The sequence below is a fragment of the Carettochelys insculpta genome, chromosome 1 (assembly GCF_033958435.1).
Source record: "Carettochelys insculpta isolate YL-2023 chromosome 1, ASM3395843v1, whole genome shotgun sequence".
In the NCBI taxonomy this organism is placed as follows: domain Eukaryota; kingdom Metazoa; phylum Chordata; order Testudines; family Carettochelyidae; genus Carettochelys; species Carettochelys insculpta.
In genome coordinates this window covers 293,239,034-293,258,425 of record NC_134137.1, presented here as the reverse complement: position 1 = coordinate 293,258,425, position 19,392 = coordinate 293,239,034, and the positions used below count along the sequence as shown (strand labels likewise).

Below are 19,392 nucleotides of genomic sequence, written 5' to 3'. Positions count from 1 at the left end.
AGATAATAGCACATAAGTGTTCTGCTCATTTTAATATAGTTTACAGGTTCATAAGGTTCTGTTAGGCTTGTACTTTTTTCATAACTTAAAACTGTTATGTTCATGGATGCATTTCTTAATGCATTTGCTTAATCCCTGTATTTGATGCAAGCCATCTGTTTTATATATTGCCAGTTGTCAAAGGTGTATTAGGACCGGTGATTGTGCCTTGTGTGAAATAAAGCCTATCTCTCCCTTTGACACCTGTAAGCCTGAGGATTCTGGACAAGATCAGGTAAAATTCTGAGGGATTTAGAAAACATAATATTTTTGTGGTGCTTATGATTTTGTAAAATTCAACAAATGTATGTTTCCTGTTCATTTTGATGAAACAGAATGTTTTGAATTTTTCAGGGTGATTGTCGTCTGTCTGGCAAACAAGGGAATGTTCCAGCCACTACTGCTTCCCCAGCAAAAGCTACTTTACAGATGTCAGAGGTTAGTTGCCATTTTGAGATTGATGTAAATGATGCATAAATTGCTGTTATTGATCAGAGGAAAAGCTCATGTGGAAGGAAGGCAAGAGTACTTAAAAGATAATTTGTGGTATAATTATGACACAAGCTTATTGATGGTTATTTTTATTTATATTAAATAGCACTGGGTTATTCAAACTAAGATTTGGGCTCCACTCTGTTAGGTGTTACACACATACCCAGATAGTGTACTTCCCATAAACATAACACAAAGTACGTAGACAAAAGGGGTTGAAAGTATTACAGCCCTACTCCACAGATGATGAATAAGGCAAAGAGAGATTAAATGATTTGCATGAAGTCACGCAGGGATTCTGTGGCAAAACCAGAAACCCGTGGTCTGAGTCACAAGACCATTTCTGCTTTCTTGATGGCTCCAAACAATCTTAAATGTTTGATTAAGATTAGAGAAACCAACTCAGTTAGCTTAGCCATCACAGGTTTTTTGATTTACTATAGGTGTCAGAAGAGAAGTGGGGATTGAGGTGGGGTCTGACTTCTGGATAATAGGTAAATAAAAGGTTGCTACCTATTTGGTTCATTTTTTTTCAAGATAGAATGGTTGCTATAAATAGATAGTAAGGGGGAATATAATATTCTTATCTTTACTTCTCTGGGTAGGTCCACCTAATTTTTTATACAGCAAGATGACTGACATCCCCATCCATCTGCTAGGCTTGATGGTGAAGTTTTTGAACAAAATAACAAAGCTCTTTTTCAAACAGAAAAAATGGGACTGTAATATGTGCATTTCTGAATATTTCTATTTTGAAGTTGATGTGTGCAAAGAATGTTAACCCTGCGGAGAGAACAAAGCAAACTCCTCTATGACTTGTTTCCTGTGCATTCATTTGTAATTGGTAAACTGTTGGAATTGTTGAAAGATGGCTTTCTCCCACAAGCCTTATCCTGGAGACACAGTGATGGTCAAAGCTGTTGAAGCATTAAAAGCAATTGAAAGACATATAATTTAGACTGATGGAAACATTCAAAGGGCTTTAAAACTGCAGCTGAAATGCTGCCTTTTCTTTTATTCTGAAGTTTGATATTTTTATTTTGGCTTTAGAACTCCATGGTCAAATGATGGCTGGACTTGCATGGGAGCACTAATAAGGGGAAAAAGTCACAAGACACCCTCTGCCCATTGCTAATCCCTGCAGGATGCAGCCATGCTTTAGCTGTAGGGCACTAGGCTGCAAAGGTGGACGCAGGATGGCTAGTACTGCTCTGAGAAGTCTGTGCCTAGTGGGTGTAGGGAGGGAATTGTGCACATTAACAATATTCTCTTTAATTTTTTCTGTCTGTGTGTGGAATAAATTTTGAGTGTGCCAGGGCATATGTGGGTAGAAACATGCTGCCAGCTGGAGGCAGTTCTGGGCACTCTGCTAATCAGCTGCGTAGCATTTGAATCTCTCCTAGGGGCTGGCCGTCCATTGCACAGCTTACAGGGCACACCACCCATGAACCATGAGGCAATGCTCTTTATACCTTCCATTGTACAACAAAACCCTGTTATCTGGGATGCTTCCTTCAGCACAATTTGAGACATTAAGCCATTCAGATCAGAGTGGGCCAGGTCACCATTTGGGATAAATTGGTGTCTGTGACTATGTGCTACGTACAACATCTCCAAGTCCTGTGGCTCTGACAGCAAGCTCCCTCTCTTTGTGTATCTGTCTTGGAGTACTGCAGCTGAACCCCCTACTAACGTTTAGGAATGTCATTGTGTTTTGTTTCCATTTTCCTCCCTGTTATTGCTGGGAGTCTCATTCGGCAGTGTTGAAGAAATGAGTTTTGCACGTGAAGGTGGGGAAGTGAGTCATGGTGTTTGGATGCAGAAGTGAGTGATCCAGCCATGGGCTGGTTGCTGATACATCTCTCCTCCCCACATGCATGAGATCATAGTTTCATTGTTCCCAAGGAACTCAGGTGTTGTGGGCAGCCCGTGGTCACGTAGAGAAATACTCGCCTAAGTAGCTTCCGCCAACGCTGTTCAGAGCTCTGAATATATCAGCACTATGACTTTTAATTTGAGTCTGTCTTCAGTGAAGATGCTAATACCATTTAACCCAGGAAAAGCACTCAGGAAAGCATTATTTTGCAGGGAATCTTCAAACATCTTTTTGTTGATGACACCTCCTTTTAATAAGAAGTATTTAAATAAAGTAGCCAATATGCCTACAATATGAGCTCCTTTTCCTTGCTGAACTTGCACCATCCTTTCTTGTATGCTAGCAGTAAAAGGAAGCTTAAAGCTATCCTACATGTTAATGGGGCTCGTTACTCAGTTCTGTGACTGTTTGTTAATGGTGCTCTGACAACATAAGGGGATCTCAGTGCAGTGGAAATGGCCCACTGAGGCTGTTGCTGGTGAAAATGATCTCCACAGCCAGCTAGGGTAGAGCTAGTATAAGGGGTTTGCACTAGCTGTGCTCCCACTCCCAAGTGTAAGATGTTGGTTGTTGGCATGTTGTGGGTGTGCAGGAATCTGCAACTTTGTAATTATTCTCTGCTTTTCAAGGCTCATGGGAGGCCCCAATATTCAGTCTGTAAATTAAAGCACCCCTAGATCTGCTACCTTACTTCAGGCCTGTGCCAATGACATGTATTACTCTGGGAAGTGTCATAGCTTAAAACACCAGAGTTCCTCCCATCCTGTGACCATGCATAAAGTACTGGAACAGAGTAATGGAGAATTAGGCCCAGCACTGTATTTGAAGTTGGAAATTGATGTCTAAAAGATGGCTATTCCAAGTGCTTTAAAAATCCAAATGCTGATATGCACTGTCTTGAAATATGCTGTGCTTCATGGAGCTGTGTGGTAGGGTTACTGGTTCAAATATGAGATCATCTGAGCAAAGTGTTCTTGATTAGTGTTTTTAAAAATCAGCTGGCACTCAAGCTGTGACTGTAATTCTTTTCACATTGATCTGAGCCGCTAGGGCACAGTACTCGCTGTGCCTTCAGAGAAGTAATATTTTAAAAGCTCTTGAACTCCTGATCAGCTCAGACCTTTTGTCCTGAGACCAAAGTTTCTGCATTAAGAGCTGATACTTTGAGTAGGGGTGTAATGTTAACCAGTGAGCATTAGTCTTATCAGTTAATTGCCTTATATGTTAACTTCCAGGCTGGCTGGGCTGGTGCTGGCCCCTGGCATGCTGCCCAAATAGGTCCCAGCCATTGCCAGCCTGTCAAAGCCTGTGCCGGTCCAGCACTCTGTAATCCATTTAAACAAAACATTATACTTGTTTAAGTGCTTAACTTTTAAAACAATATTTACATCCCTCATTTTGAAGTGCTCTTCCGTCCTTGTGCAGACTCTGATTTTACTTTAGAAGTGTTGCCAAGGAAATTAGCATTTGTTGAATAGGTTCTAATAAGCAGTTGAGGAAAAGTGACTGTGTTTCTCTTGTTCCCTTCAAGGCGGCACTAGAGACAACTAAGGGTTCTTTTTCGAGTGGTCCCCGTGGGTGCTCCACAATAGGTGTCAGGCTCGCCCGGCGCCGCAGATCGGAATTCTTCTAGCAGTTTCTATTGGATCGCGCATGCGCCAACGCGCGCCGCTCCCTTGGGCACCCCCGGCCATGTGCGCGATCCGGTCCCCGCCAGTTCCTTCTCAGCCGCCATCGTCTGCAGACGGAATCCGCTCAGGCTAAAGCCAGAGTCAGATAAGATAGTTGTTTTTACGTGTAGTTTGTTTGTTTTGTCACTATTAAAAACAAAAACAAAAAAAGAGAGAGAGAATATTAGCTAGCAGAAAGAAGAGGAACGAAGGAGAGAGGGGCGGACAAGAAGGCTAGTTAAGCCGTCCGCTGCCCCGCAGGCCGGTGATTGTTATTTGGGGTAAAAAGGCACTGATTACGGGCTAAGTACCCTATTAATAGTAAAGACTCACCGCGATGGCCTCCTTGGGGTTTAAGAAGTGTGAGTCATGCCGCGAAGCTATGCCAGCCTCCGATGAGCATTGTGAATGCATTCGCTGCCTGGGGGAATCACACGTTACCCAGAAGTGTTCTCACTGTGCTAAGCTTACAGCCAGGGCCAGGAAAGACAGAGAGATGAGGCTCAAAATGCTCTTGTTTGATAAGGCTCTTCAGCCAGAACCGCCGGAGAAGCCTCACGCAGAAGGGCCCTCTGGGTTGCTGTTAGCCGGTGGCCAGGTAATGTGCGGTGAGGTACTCCCCTGGGTCCTAAACAACCCAGTTTTTTACTGTTAGAGCAGGCAGCTCCTAGCACTCTCACCCACGGCCAGGCTGTAGTAACCAAACGGTCAAAGTTCTTTTTGTTGTGCCGGCTGTGTTGCAGTAACAAAAGGGTTAACAAAATGGTTAGGCTCAGAGCTTAACTAGTTACAAGTTTATTTAAGCTACAGTTATAAGCGTGCGGTTACAAAAGGCTATTGTTTACTTCTTATATGCTAGCAAAGTACAGGTGTTAACAAGTTACGTTACAATCCAATACAAAGATATCTGTTACCATCTAACACAATGATATCTTGGCACAATGACATCTAGTTACAGAGCTCTAATTCTTTAGCTGTGCACAAAAAAAGTCAGAGACCTAGCATGGGTGTATCTTACCCTCTCTGCGTCTCTCCATACCAGCGTAGCCAAGCTGGATCGGTCACTCAATTCCGTGGAAAGAAGAATACGAGGTTGGGTGTCCCCAGTTGTGGACCTCGGGAGGCAATCACCTGACCTGACCAGCAGGAAGTTGGTTGAATGCACTCAAAGTTAGAGTTCTGCTGGACCCATCTTTTATACCCCTTTTGGGTTATGTATTCTCTTTCTTATCTATGGTGCCAGATCATACTGGTCTGTCTTTGTGACACCAGTTTGTTACAAGGGCATTTCTTACTTAGTTTGCACTTGTAAGACAAGAGATAAGCAATTTAGGAGTACAGGACATTCTTTTGTGCGGGTGGGGCACGTCCCCTTCTGGGTGATTGTGTGTGTGCATCATATTGATCAATGCCAGCTGGGGTGATTTCTTGAGGGCCCCCCCGCTCTTGTTGACAGTCTGGCCTGTTAGCCTTCTAGCTGCACTTTCTGCTTCTCAGGGTCACGATAAGCTAGCATATCTGGGCCTCAATGAGGGCATCAAAGACTGTGCTGTCAGCAGCCATTTCCGTGCCCTGTGTGCTCCTCAGTGGGGGGGGGCAACGAGCAAGCTGGCTTGTAAGGGGGAGACTTTGTCTGGCTACAGTTGCATAAGAGGAAGGCAGCCTCTTTGACCCCCTCGGTGCAGAAGAGGAGGAAACTCTCCCCGGCTCGATCCTTGCCGGCAGGACGAGCGGAACACAGACTCCCCAGCCGTGAGCTCATGAAAGCGGCAGCGCAGCAGCGCACGTGGCAGAGGCTGAGCCTCCGATTACACAACAGACGGCACGCAAGGCGCCGCGAGCACCAGTGAGGCAAACGCCGGAATCGGTGGCGCCGACACAGGCGGCACCGGCCCCTGCGGCACCGATGGTGCAGGGGCACCCGGCACAGAGCCTACCGGTGCCGGAGGAAGCTACCCGCGTGGCACTGCAGCTGACTGTGCCAAGTGCGGCGCTGACAACGGGGCCGAGATCCCCAGCACAGGAAGGGGCGGCGCCTACCCCGCAGGGGAGGGGCAAGGCAAAAGCAAAAGCTCGGCACCACAGTCCATCTCCAGACAGGGCTGTGCTGCCCTTATTACCTAGCCCTCCCCCCGACATACACATGCCACACCGGCGGGCTGTGACTCCACCAGCTTATCTAGGACCTCCCTCTCCGTTCCTCCAACCAATTTTGCCATGGCTTGGGCCACCTTCACCATTTCTGGGCACGGATCCCCTTGAGTACTATCACAAACCAGCTTCACCACTATCTATGTCGTCGCGGAGGTCCCGCTCTCCCAGACAATCATGGGTACACTCTCCGATCGTGGTCCACGTCTCCATCACTGGGCCCTTGCCCGTGCTGCTACGGTCGTCCTCATCATGCTGAACACAGACACCGCAGGTCTAGATCCAGGGGCAGGTCCTCCCCTGCTTCTCAATACCCCTGTATACACTCTCGCTCTGGGACGGGAACACAGTTGTCGCAGGGGGAGTTAGGTCCAGAATCTCGGAACCTTCCTTCACAATCCTGCAGGGAGCAAGTATATCATCGACCGCGGGAACCAGAGGATTTGAGGGAGGTTTACCCCAGTGGTTCCTCCTCATCCTCCCCAGATGAGGCCATGGCCCCTGGGGATGTCTCCCTCCCCGGATGACCTTAAACAATTCCAGGAACTGTTCAAAAGAGTAGCTTTCACGCAGGACATTCAAATAGCAGAGGTGCAGGAGAATCATCATAAACTCCTGAAAAATTTGAGACCCCCAGCTTCATCCAAAATTGCTATCCTGCTGGACAAGCCATTATGGAGTCAGCCACTAACATATGGCAGACCCCGGCCTCTATTCTGCCTACGAACAAGAGAGCGGATAAGAAGTACTTCGTCCCAGCCAAGGGCATGGAGTTTCTCTTTAGTCACCCACAACCAAATTCTTTGGTGGTCGAATCGTCCCAGCAGAGGTTGAAGGCGTCTCAGTACAAATCGGGGGGATTGGATAAAGATGCTAAGAAGCTAGAGCTGTTTGGCAGGAAGGTATATTCCTCCTCTACCCTATTATTGAGAGTGGCAAATTACGTGGCACACCTATCAAATCACAACTTTGACAATTACTCCAGACTTACTCCCCTCATGGATTCGCTCCCAGAAGACAAGAAGCCGGTGTTAAAGGCGATTGTTCAAGAGGGCTATGCAGCATCGCGGACGGGAGTCCAGATTGCCCTGGATGTGGCGGACACAGCGGCACGTTCAACAGCTACACCAGTGGTCATGCATAGGGAATCCTGGCTCCAGACGTCTAGTATCCCCAGGGACCTGCAGGCAAAGATCGTGGATCTTCCCTTTGATAAACAAAAGCTGTTTGCGGACTCAACCGACTCGGTCCTCCACTCCAGCAAGGACTCGAGGGCCACACTTAGAACCTTGGGCATTTATACTCCCCCCTACAAGAAGAAGAAATTTTATCCCATATCACAGCGTGCTCAATATCAGCGAGGCTATGACCAAGGGCGCCATCAACAGCAGCAGCAGTACAGAACTCCCAGGAGATGTTCTCAACAAAGCCGTACACCCTCGGGGCAGGCCCAAAGACAACAAGTTTGACAGGTATGTCGGGGGCTGCACTATCAACACCATTGCTCAATGCCACTCTCATCTCATGTTTCATCATCGCCTCAAACCGTTCCACTCCCAATGGCAAAAGATCACCACGGACAGATGGGTGCTAGAGATTATAGCCACGGGTTACACGATCCCCTTCCAGTCACTTCCACCGACGAAGCCTCCCGCCAGGCCTCACCTCAGAGACGCTGCCCACGAGGTGAGGCTCAAGCAGGAGGTGGATCACCTTATGTTCATAGGGGCGGTGGAAAGAGTGCTGGAGCAATTCCAGGGGAAAGGTTTTTATTCATGCTACTTCCTAACAGAGAAGAAAACAGGAGGCTGAAGGCCGATCTTGGATGTACGGGGCCTCAACCGTTACTTGCTCAAGCAACGCTTTCGGATGATCACAGTTGCCTCCATACTTACGGCACTGGACGATGGAGACTGGTTTGCCGCCCTCGACTTACAAGATGCTTACTTTCATATAACAATCCACCCAGCACACAGACGCTTCCTCCGCTTCACGGTCGGCAGGGAACATTTCCAGTACAGGGTTCTTCCGTTCGGCCTATCCTTGGCTCCCAGAGTTTTTACCAAAACCCTGGCAGTGGTATCAGCCTACCTGGACAGACAGGGGGCGTTTATTTTCCCATATCTGGACGACTGCCTGCTGAAAGCGGCCTCAAAGGCAGAGGTCTTATGCATGATACGCGTCACCGTGGACATGTTTACTTCACTGGGCCTAGTTATCAACCTCGCAAAGTCAGACTGAACCCACACAAGATATAGAGTTCATAGGGGCACGCATAAACTCTATCACAGCAAGAGTATACCTGCCCGACTCCCGCTTCCGTGCCATCAGCTCACTGGTGCAAGTCATGACGTACAGCCCCACAGTGCCGGTCCTAACGTACCTACAGCTGTTGGGCCACATGGCGGCAGCGATGTTTGTGGTACAGAATGCCAGGTTACACATGCAAAGCCTGCAGCATTGGCTGGCGAGTATTTACAAACCGGCATCCCATACTGTCCACAAGGTAGTGTCGCCCACGACAGAGGTGCGCAGATCCCTAGCATGGTGGGAAAATCCCAAGAATCTGCTAGTGGGGGTATCTTTTCACCAACCACAAATTTCTATTTTTCTTACTACCGACGCCTCCCACATAGGATGGGGAGCGCACATTGGCAGCAAGGTGACGCAAGGGCTATGGTCCCCTGCGGAACAGACACCACACATAAACATACTGGAGCTCAGAGCAGTGTTCAACGCGTGCAGACATTTTCGAGATTACCTGCATGGCAAAGTAGTCGGGATCAATACCGACAATCCCTCCACTATGTTCTACATCAATCGACAAGGAGGGGCACGATCCCGTGCGCTATGTGCGGAAGCAGTCCGATTGTGGAACTGGTGCATCACCAACAACGTAACGTTGAAAGCCTCGTACTTGCCGGGCACTCACAACGTGAAGGCAGATCAGCTGAGCAGGCGCTTCGCACTCATGCACGAATGGCAGATCCGCTCCGACCTGCTATGGCACATATGTCGTACCTGGGGGTTTCCCCAAGTCAATTTGTTTGCCACCCAGTACAACAAGAAGTGTCCCCAGTACTGCTCCAGAGCAGGAATAGGGCGGGGGTCCCTGGGGGACGCATTCATGATTTCATGGAAGGGCCCTCTACTTTACGTGTTTCCCCCCACAACGCTTATCCACAAGGTTCTGCAGAAAGCCAGAAGGGAGAGAGCTCGCATGATACTCCTAGTCCCAACTTGGGACTGGCAACAATGGTTTCCCTTGCTTCTGCGCGTGTCGGATCGCCCACCACTTCCCCTACCGGTAGCGCCGGACTTACTCACACAGGCTCAGGGGTCCATAGTGCACTTACACCCTCAGGGTCTGTGTCTACAAGCATGGTTAATCCATGGCTCAGCACCTTAGAGAGCACGTGTACGGAGGGAGTACAACAAGTCCTGGAGTGTAGCCGAAGGACCTCCACCAGGAGGACTTATGAACAGAAATGGACTCGATTTACAGCCTGGTGGTCCGCCAAGCAGTTAGCTCCCCTTGACGTTCCTATAACCGTAATACTAGAATACCTATTGGACCTCAAACAAGACGGGCTTTCTCTATCCTTGCTAAAGGTCCACCTTGCTGCTATATCAGCTTTTCGGCACACAGAGGAAGGGCCCACTGTATTCGCCCACCCTATCGTCACAAGGTTTTTGAAGGGGCTGGTAAACCTGTACCCTCCTCAAAAACTGCTTCCACTGTCGTGGAGTTTGGACTTGGTGCTCAGCACGCTATCGGGACCACCCTTCGAACCATTAGCCACGGTACCCCTCCGACTCCTTATGATGAAAACAACCTTCCTCCTTGCAATTACATCAGCCCGCAGGGTGAGCGAGCTCGCAGCAGTGATGGCAACGCCACCCTGCACAGTATTCTCAAAGGGGGCGGTAACCTTACAGTTACACCCTGCCTTCGTTCCAAAAGTTTTTTCGGAGTTCCATCTTAACGAACCAATAGTTTTACCCGAAGCCTCACAGCTCCAGCAAGGAGGCGCGCCTACATCTCCTAGACGTGAGAAGGGCGTTGGCCTTCTACATAGACAGAACTAAGTCTTTCCGGAAAACGGACAGGCTTCTAGTGTGTCTCGCTCCCAGGTCAAAAGGGGAAGGCCTCTCTTCACAGAGAATTTCAAAGCACATCGTGTCCTGTATAAAAATGTGCTACGAGATTTGAAACACCCCTTTGCTGGCCCCGCCTAGGGCTCACTCCACCAGGGCGGTGGCGGCGTCAACAGCCTTCTTCAAGGGCATCGCGTTAAAAGACATCTGTAGAGTGGCAACCTGGTCATCCTACGACACCTTTGCCAAGCATTATGCCCTACATTGGGTATTCGAGGAGGATACCCGTCTGTCGACAGCAGTCCTTTCGGGGGCAAGCTGCACGTGAATCGATTACCCACCTCCTTACTTGGGTTACTGCTGGGTAGTCACCTATTGTGGAGCACCCACGGGGACCACTCGAAGAAGAAAGAGAAATTACTCACCTGTAGTAACGATGGTTCTTTAAGATGTGTCCCCATGGGTGCTCCACCACCCGCCCATCGTCCCCACTTCGGAATCTCTGTCTGATGTTTTTCAGGAGCATCCGAGGCAGTTGGTCAAGGAACTGGCGGGGACCGGATCACACACATGGCCGGGGGCGCGCAAGGGAGTGGCGCGCGTCGGCGCATGCGCGATCCAATAGAAACTGCTAGAAGAATTCTGATCTGCGATGCCGGGCGAGCCCAACACCTATTGTGGAGCACCCATGGGGACACATGTCGAAGAACCATCATTACTACAGGTGAGTAACTTCTCTATCTCTGTTTAAGGGAAAAAATGGAGAGTGATATGGCTGTTGAGAGGTCTGTTGTTGTGACCTGCATGTCACGCGCCATGTTTGTCTTCCTCCCAAACGATACAAAGGATTTTCTATGTACCAAGTGCAAGCTGGTAGCCATTTTAGAAGAGAAGGTTAAAGGACTTGAGGCATAAATATCAACCCTCAGGTCCATCAGAGAGGGTGAAGACTTTCTGGATAGAAGGCAACAGATAATACTGCAGGAACAGCAGGCTACCCAAAACAAGGAGGAGAACTGGAAGCATGTTACCTCCAGGAGGAGAAAACCAGTTCAAGTCTCTCCAATTCCAGTGGAGTTAAGTAACCGCTTTCAGCCTCTCTCCACAGGTGATACAGTGGAGATAATTAGGGCTGATACAATCCCTGGGAGGTGTCTGAAAGAGTCCCCATGGTTTAGAAGGCATGGGATGCGCAGTCCTAGGGATGGGAGTTCTATGACCACCACCCCTAAGAGAAAAAGATGAGTGGTGGTGGTCGGGGACTCCCTCCTAAGAGGGACAGAGTCATCCATCTGCCACCCGGACCTAGAATCCCCACAAGTTTGCTGCTTGCCTGGAGCTAGAATTTGGGATATTACAGAGTCGCTGCCAAAAATTCTTAAACCTGTAGACTATTACCCCTTCCTACTTCTTCATGTAGGAACCAATGATACAGCCAAGAACAACTTTGACAAGATCACGGCAAATTACGTAACCCTAGGAAAGAAGATCAAGGAATATGGAGCACAAGTGGTCTTCTCGTATATCCTCCCTGTGGAAGGGAGGGGTCCGCATAGGGATCGTCGAATCACAGAGGTAAATGTGTGGTTGCGTAGCTGGTGTAGAAGGGAAGGATTTGGTTTCTTTGACCATGGGATTCTGTTTTGTGAACAGGGATTGCTGAGAAGAGACAGGATGCACCTCACTAAAAGAGGAAAGAGCATCTTTGTGGGCAGGCTTGCAAACACAGTGAGGAGGGCTTTAAACTAGGTTTGTCGGGGGAAGGTGACACAAGCCCTGAGGTAAGTGGGGAAGGAGGAGGGAACAATCAAGTGGGTTTCCTGGGTGTAGAAGAGAAAATGGGGCAATCGGCCCCTTCTCTAAGAGCTTCTACATTAATGCCAGAACCCTAGGGAACAAGCAGGGAGAATTAAAGGCCCTGGCACAGTCAAACAAGTATGAGGTGATTGGAATAACGGAGACTTGGTGGGACGATTCACATAACTGGAGCACGGTCATGGAAGGTTATAAATTATTTAGGAAGGAGAGAGAGGAGAGAAAAGGAAGAGGAGTTGAGCTCTATGTGAGGGAGCAGTATGATTGCTCAGCGCTCCAGTATGAGGAAGGAGAAAATCCAGGTGAGTGTCTTTGGGTTAAGCTTAGAGGTGGAAGTAACAGAGGTGATGTTGTAGTTGGTGTCTGTTATAGGCCGCCAGATCAGGGAGAGGAGATAGATGAGGCTTTCTTCAGGCAGGTAAGTGAAGCTTCCAAATCACAGGCCCTGGTTCTTATGGGAGACTTTAATCATCCGGACATTTGTTGGGAGACCAGTACATCAGCACACAGACAATCCAGGAAGTTTTTGGAGAATGTTGGGGATAACTTCTTGGTACAGGTGGTGAAGGAACCAACCAGGGGTCGTGCACAGCTCGACCTGCTGCTCACGAACAGGGAAGAACTAATAGAAGAAATTAAATTGGGAGGGAACCTGGGCTGCAGCAACCATGCAATCATAGAGTTCATGATCCGGACAAAAGTAAGAAAGGTGAGTAGTAACATACAGACCCTTGATTTCAGAAGAGCAGACTTTGACTCCCTGAGAGAACAGATGAGCAGGATCCCTTGGGAAACGAAGATGAAGGGGAAAAGAGTTGAAGAGAACTGGCAGTATTTTGAAGAAGTCTTACTGAAGACACAGGAACAAACTATCCGGCTGCCTAGTAAGAAATGCAAACATGGTAGGCAACCAGCTTGGCTTAACAGGGAAATCCTTAGTCAGCTTAAATTAAAAAAGGATTCATACAAGAAATGGAAACGTGGACAGTTGACTGAGGAAGAGTATGAACATACAGCTGGAGAATGCCAGGCACTAATCAGGAAAGCGAAAGCACAATTGGAACTGCAGCTGGCAAGGGATGTGAAGAGTAACAAGAAGGGTTTCTATAGGCATGTGAATAATAAACAGGTTATCAGAGAAGGTGTGGGGCCATTGCTGGATGAGGGAGGTAACCTAGTGACAGACGATGCAGGAAAAGCTGAAGCGCTCAATGCTTTTTTTGCCTCAGTCTTCATGGACAAAGTCAACTTCCCCATGATGGTCCTAGACAATGCAGTACGGGAAGGTGGAGGGCAGCCATCTGTGGGGAAGGAACAAGTTCTGAGCTATCTAGAAAAACTAGATGTGCAAAAGTCCATGGGTCTGGATTTAATGCACCCCAGCGTACTGAGGGAATTGGCAGACATCATTGCTGAACCTTTGACCATTATCCTTGAAGACTCTTGAAGATTGGGGGAGATACTGGATGACTGGAAGAAGGCAAACATAGTGTCCATCTTTAAAAAAGGAAAGAAAGATGATCCAGGGAACTATAGACCCATCAGCCTTACCTCAATCCCTGGGAAAATAATGGAGGGAATCCTCAAGGAATCTGTTTTGGAGTACTTGGAAGAGGGGAAAGTGATCAAAAGTAGCCAACATGGATTCACCAGGACAAGTCCTGCCTGACCAATCTGATTAGCTTCTATGACGAGGTAACAAGCTCTGTGGACATGGGGAAGTCAGTGGATGTGATATACCTTGACTTCAGCAGGGCTTTTGATACGGTCTCCCACAACATTCATGTCCATAAGTTAAGGAAATATGGATTGGATCCTTGGACTATAGGATGGATAGAAAGCTGGCTTGATGGTCGGGCCCAACGGTAGTGGTCAATGGCTCAATATCTGGATGGCGGTCTGTTTTAAGCGGAGTGCTGCAAGACTCGGTTCTGGGGCTGGTGTTATTCAACCCTGGATGAGGAACTGGATTGCACCCTCAGCAAGTTTGCGGATGACACAAATCTAGGGGGAGAGGTAGATTCATTGGAGGGTAGAGAGAGAATCCAGAGGGACCTGAATAAATTGGAGGACTGGGCCAAAAAAAATCTGATGCGGTTCAATAAGGAGAAGAGTAGAGTCCTGCATCTGGGGCGGAAGAATCCCAAGCATTGTTACAGGCTGGGGACCGACTGGCTCAGCAGCAGTATGATGGAAAGGGACCTAGGGGTTATGGTGGATGAAAGGCTGAATATGAGTAAACAGTGTGCCCTTGCAGCCAAGAAGGCTAACGGCATGCTAGGGTGCATTAGGAGGAGCATTTTGAGCAGATCTAGAGAAGTAGTTATTTCTCTTTATTCATCGCTGGTGAGGCCACATCTGGAATATTGTGTCCAGTTTTGGGCCCCCCAGTATGAAAAGGATGTGGATTTGCTGGAGCGCAGGTTCAGCGAAGGGCAACAAAAATGATTAAGGGTCTGGAGCACAAGGCTTATGAGGATAGGCTGAGGGATTTGGGCTTGTTTAGTTTACAGAAGAGAAGACTTAGAGGTGATTTAATAGCAGCCTTCAACTTCCTGAAGGGGAGCTCTAAATAGGAGGGTGAGAAACTGTTCTCAGTACTGTCAGATGGCAGAACAAGGAGTAATGGTCTGAAGTTGAAGAGGGAGAGGTGTAGGTTAGATATTAGGAAAAACTACTTCACCAGGCGGGTGGTGAAGCATTGGAATGCGTTGCCTAGAGAGGTGGTGGATTCTCCATCCCTTGAGGTTTTTAAGTCCTGGCTGGACAAGGTCCTGGCTGGGATGACTTAGTGGGGGTTGATCCTGCTTCAAGCAGGGGGCTGGACTAGATGACCTCCTGAGGTCCTTCCAGCCCTGTGATTCTGTGACTGTGACTGAGGGCTTCAGCTGTTTCTTGAATAAAATGGCACTCAATGTGGTCAAGGGGTTTTTGATACACACACACACACGTGCATGCACATGCCCACACACATGCCACAACAGATGAGCTGCTTGTAACATTTTCAGATTCTTATCTTTTTTTTATGCAGAGCTAGAGGAAAAGAAGAGGCTGGAGCAATGCAAGTTGGGAGAGTGTAGGGCTGGGAATGTGTATGTTAGCTAACCTTTTCTCCTTTGATCTGTGCTCTGGCTCATTGCTGACCACCTTTATTTGTGTAAAGAGTTACCCAGAGACTTTTGTTAAAGAATTAGTTCAGTGACTAGTGTTTTGATGAAAACCAAATTTAAGGAAATGCCATTTCTCTGCATACGCGGGGTGAACAAGAGATCCTTCTCACAGAGGCTCTTGCCCTCTGGGAGCTCAGAAGCAGTGACAGCAACAGAGCAGAGCCATAATGGAGGGGTCTTGGGTACCTTCTGCTCCACTGACATACTGGGAGGGGAAGGGAAGTGGACCTCTCCCACTCCACTCCTGCCTTACAACAGTTCCCCTCCCTCTAAAGTTCCTGCCTTACCTGTTCGACCAGACTGAGGATGGGCTTAGAGGTGCCTCTTCCTTGATCAAGGGATTCCCTCCCTTCATTATTCATCCAGCGGTGGTAAAGGGGCTCAATGCTCACTCTTCCCCACCAGTGCTGCTGCTTCTGGGGAAGAAGGGGAGGCCACAGTAGTGCTGGAGAGTGTGTGGTGGGGGGAGGGCATAGGGTGATCTTCACTCTGACCCCCAACCTCTCTGTATCCATACCCCGAATTCCTTTCCCCACTTCAAATCGTGCCCTCACTGACTGTGTTGGTACCTGCATTGTCTCTGCATCCTTTGCTCAGCTCTTCAGCGGGTCTTCCCTTCCCATTCACTGATGCTCAGCCCTCCATAGGGAGGACTTGGCTGTGCCACACAGGCAGAGATAAGGGAAATAAGAAGGCTTGTGAAGGCAGTACCTGGTGCATTCTGTGACCAACACATCAGAGGCAGTGGAGAAGAAGAACTGGGAAGTGGAAAATGGAGGTGCTGATCTTAGTTTTAAAAAAAAAAAGTGCACTACTTGAATGCACTACTTTCAGAGCCGGGTGGCTGGAGAGTGGTGGCTGCTGGATGGGGAGGCCAGCTGTAAACGCAGAGCCACCACCAGAAGCAGAGCAGAAGTAAGGATGACATAGTATGATACTGCCACCCTTACTCCTGTGCTGCTGCCTGAAAAGCTGGGCCCTGAATCAGCTGCTTCCAGACTCTGGCTACCCAGCCCTGACGGCAGCAGTGCAGTAGTAAAGATGGCACGACACATTATGGCCACCTTTTTTTCTGTATTGCTGCTATCGGGGTGCTGCTTACAAAGCTGGGTGCTTGACCAGTAGCTGCAGCTTTCCAGCTGCCCAGGTCTGAAGGCAGCAATAATGTGACCCACCCCCTAAAATAACCTGGCAATCCCCATGCAACTTCCTTTTGGGTCAGGACCCACAATTTGAGAAATGCTGGTCTCTCCATGTGTAGTATAGAGTAAAAAGACCCAAAAGTCCAGATTTCAGAGGGGAGACCAGTTTCATGGCCTGTGGCGTGTTTTTCATGACTGTGAATTTGGAACCCTAATCATAATCCATTTGTCACAGCTCCCAAAAGGAAAGAATAGCAGGTGCCGAACCCAGTCAGGCCTGCTGGGTAAGCACGGTCCGTCCATCCATCCGGTAATGTTAGCTCAGGGCCTAGTTTATAAGAGAATCACATGAGTCTACCCCAGGAGAGGTAGCCTGAGGTCTGAGTGGGTGGATGCAGAGAGGGGACAGAGGTGCAGCTAGCTTTGTAACCATGATATCTTAGAGTGTGAGTAGTTCAAACTGGAGGCTTATCCAGCCTAGAATTCCTTTAACTTTAGATATGAATGATACTGTTCTGAGAGTAGAGGGGAAACAGCAAATCATGATGAATACAGTGTGCTCTCGTGGAATAAATTAGCCATGGTGTCTAGACATACATGCATGAAATGAGATGGAGAACACATGATATTTCAGCGGCCATGCTGAACTGAGCTCTTAATCTGGGCAAGAGTGTGCGTCAGACAGACATGTCCACAAACGCTCATTAAACATTTGGATAATTACCAAAGTCAGAATCCTAAAAGGGCATTTTTAATTTGTAATGCAGCTGGCTTAAAAAACAAATAGTTAAAAATCATTTACCCTTGAAGGCCCCAGCCAATTTGTGGTTTTAGAGCCATAACTTCTTATTTTGTTAAGGTATTTTTTTCTTGCCCTGTTGTATGAAAAATTCACTCAAAGGAAACTGACTAGATTATTATAATAGAATGGTAACAGCAAAATTTAACTACACATACACTGCTATCAAATGCACCAAATAAATGGAGAATGTTAGAAAAAATGTTACTTTTATAACAATAGTAAAAATAAGTTCACAAAGAAGTATGATTATTAAAATTGTCTATGTATCTTAAAATATTACTGGCTAGCTATTGGCACACTATCATGCACATTGTCATTTTTATACACTGGAAGATGCACATGTAAATTACTTTTCCTGGTAATTTGGCTATACAGCCCTGGAATATCTCTGTGTGGCTTTAAAAGGCATACAGTAAATCTAGCTTTAACCTGTTTCTTGTCTTTTCATTCTAGAATTCTACCCAGCCATACCATTTTCTAGACATTGTGTATTGTTGCAGTTAGTTTCTCTGAACTCTTTCCATTACAGAGACCACAGATGTTGTTTCAGGTTGTGCTGTTTCGGAATTGTTAAGCAGTCACATATAAAGCTGCTTTTTAAAGTGGGTATCTGTAATACATATCTTTCAGTGCGTCGGATTTCACTTCCTGATGGTAGTTTTAGTTCTATAGAAATGCAAACGTCAACATTGCTAAAATTAGAACAAACGAAAGAAGTTTTGATTGTTCAGCACCTCTCAGGATCAGCTCCGAGATTGTTACAATTAACAAGAAAAATGGATTCCGATTCATTTTAAATATTTTAAATGCATAAGCTTAACATTCTTTATTTTCAGTAGGTTGTTTCTTTTCTTTTTTTCTTTTTTAAACCAGATTTTGTTTTGTTTCCAATAGCCTATCCGCATTATTTCCATAGAACCTTTATGGATATCAGTATTAGGCAAAAAGGATGCGATAGTCAGAGGAGAAAACTTTACAAAAGCGTCATACATTACAGTGGTGCTGTCTGGAATCAGTGGCTGCGGACAAGACGAGTGAGTCCAAATAATACCAATAGTTATGTTTCTGCTTTTAGTACAGTGAAAATTACACTCCTGCCCCACTGCCTAATTTTGCCTTTAGATCAGGAGTGGTCAGTAATTTTTGATGTGGGAGGGCCCACTCCAAGAATTTGGTGAGTGGTTAAGGGCCTTATACTAATGGAGGAGGTGCGGGTTCTGGGATGGAAGTTGAGTGCAGAAGGGAGCTCAGGGTAAAGGACTGGAGTAAACGAGAGGGAGTAGGTTCTGGGTGGGAGTTTGGCTGAAGGAGAGATGTGACCTGAGACAGGAGATTGCAGGGAAGCGGGGTGCAGGGCCTGGGAGTGGGTATGCATATGGGTGCAGGAAAGGATTCCCTCCTGGAGGAGGGGTGTCCGAGGGGATGCAGCATCTAGGCACAGGTTGTGATTGAGGCTGGGATACAAGAGGGGGGCATAAGGGTTTGTGTTGTGCCTAGGGCAGGAGGGGGTTGTGACCTGGTGCAGGTCTGGGAGGTGGTGTGGGGGCAGGAGAGGATTCTGACCTGGAGGAGGGGTACAGGAAGGGGGTTGTAGCCTGAGGCAGAGGGGTTTGGGTGGTGACCTGGGGCAGGGAGTTGGGAAGTTATGGGGCTGGAGTGCCAGCAGCAAGCTCTGGCTGGGAGGCACTTAACCCTGGCAGCTCGCAGTCAGCAAACCAGTGGGACCCCGAGAAAGACAAACTCCCAGCCTGCTGCAGACCTACATTTCTCAAAACAGCTAGAGGCTTCCCCCCAAGTCCCTCTGCACTGTGCACCCTTTGTGGGAGTCAGGGGGACTTTGTGTGCTGCTCTGCTCCCAGCCCTGTCATCACAGCTCCCATTGGCTAGAAACCGGCCAATGAGAGCCGCAGTGAGTCTGGGGGCAGAGGCAGTGTGCAAAGTCTAACCCCGAACAAGAGATGTGCGCTGCCTAGAGTTAGCTGCCAGGCATTTTGAGCAACTGAGTAGGCTGGGAGCCTGCCTTGGGACAGGCTGTAGGCTGGATTGACAGGCATGGTGGGCTGGATCCATCCCAGCAGCTATATCTTGCCAGCCTGTGTTTTATCTCAGATCTCATCAGGATAAGAGGGAAGCCATC

At 47.8% G+C, this 19,392-nt stretch overlaps 1 protein-coding gene across 1 annotated transcript in view; it reads left to right on the top strand.

Annotated features, from left to right (window-relative positions):
* The first annotated feature begins 251 nt into the window (after positions 1 to 251).
* PLXNC1 (plexin C1) overlaps positions 252 to 19,392 on the top strand; it is a 72,912-nt gene continuing 53,771 nt past the window's right edge. The window contains exons 1-3 of the mRNA XM_075011809.1: positions 252 to 274; positions 394 to 477; positions 18,150 to 18,289. Coding sequence (XP_074867910.1) covers positions 469 to 477; positions 18,150 to 18,289 — 149 coding nt within the window. The 5' untranslated portion in view covers positions 252 to 274; positions 394 to 468. The remainder of the gene's footprint in view (positions 275 to 393; positions 478 to 18,149; positions 18,290 to 19,392) is intronic.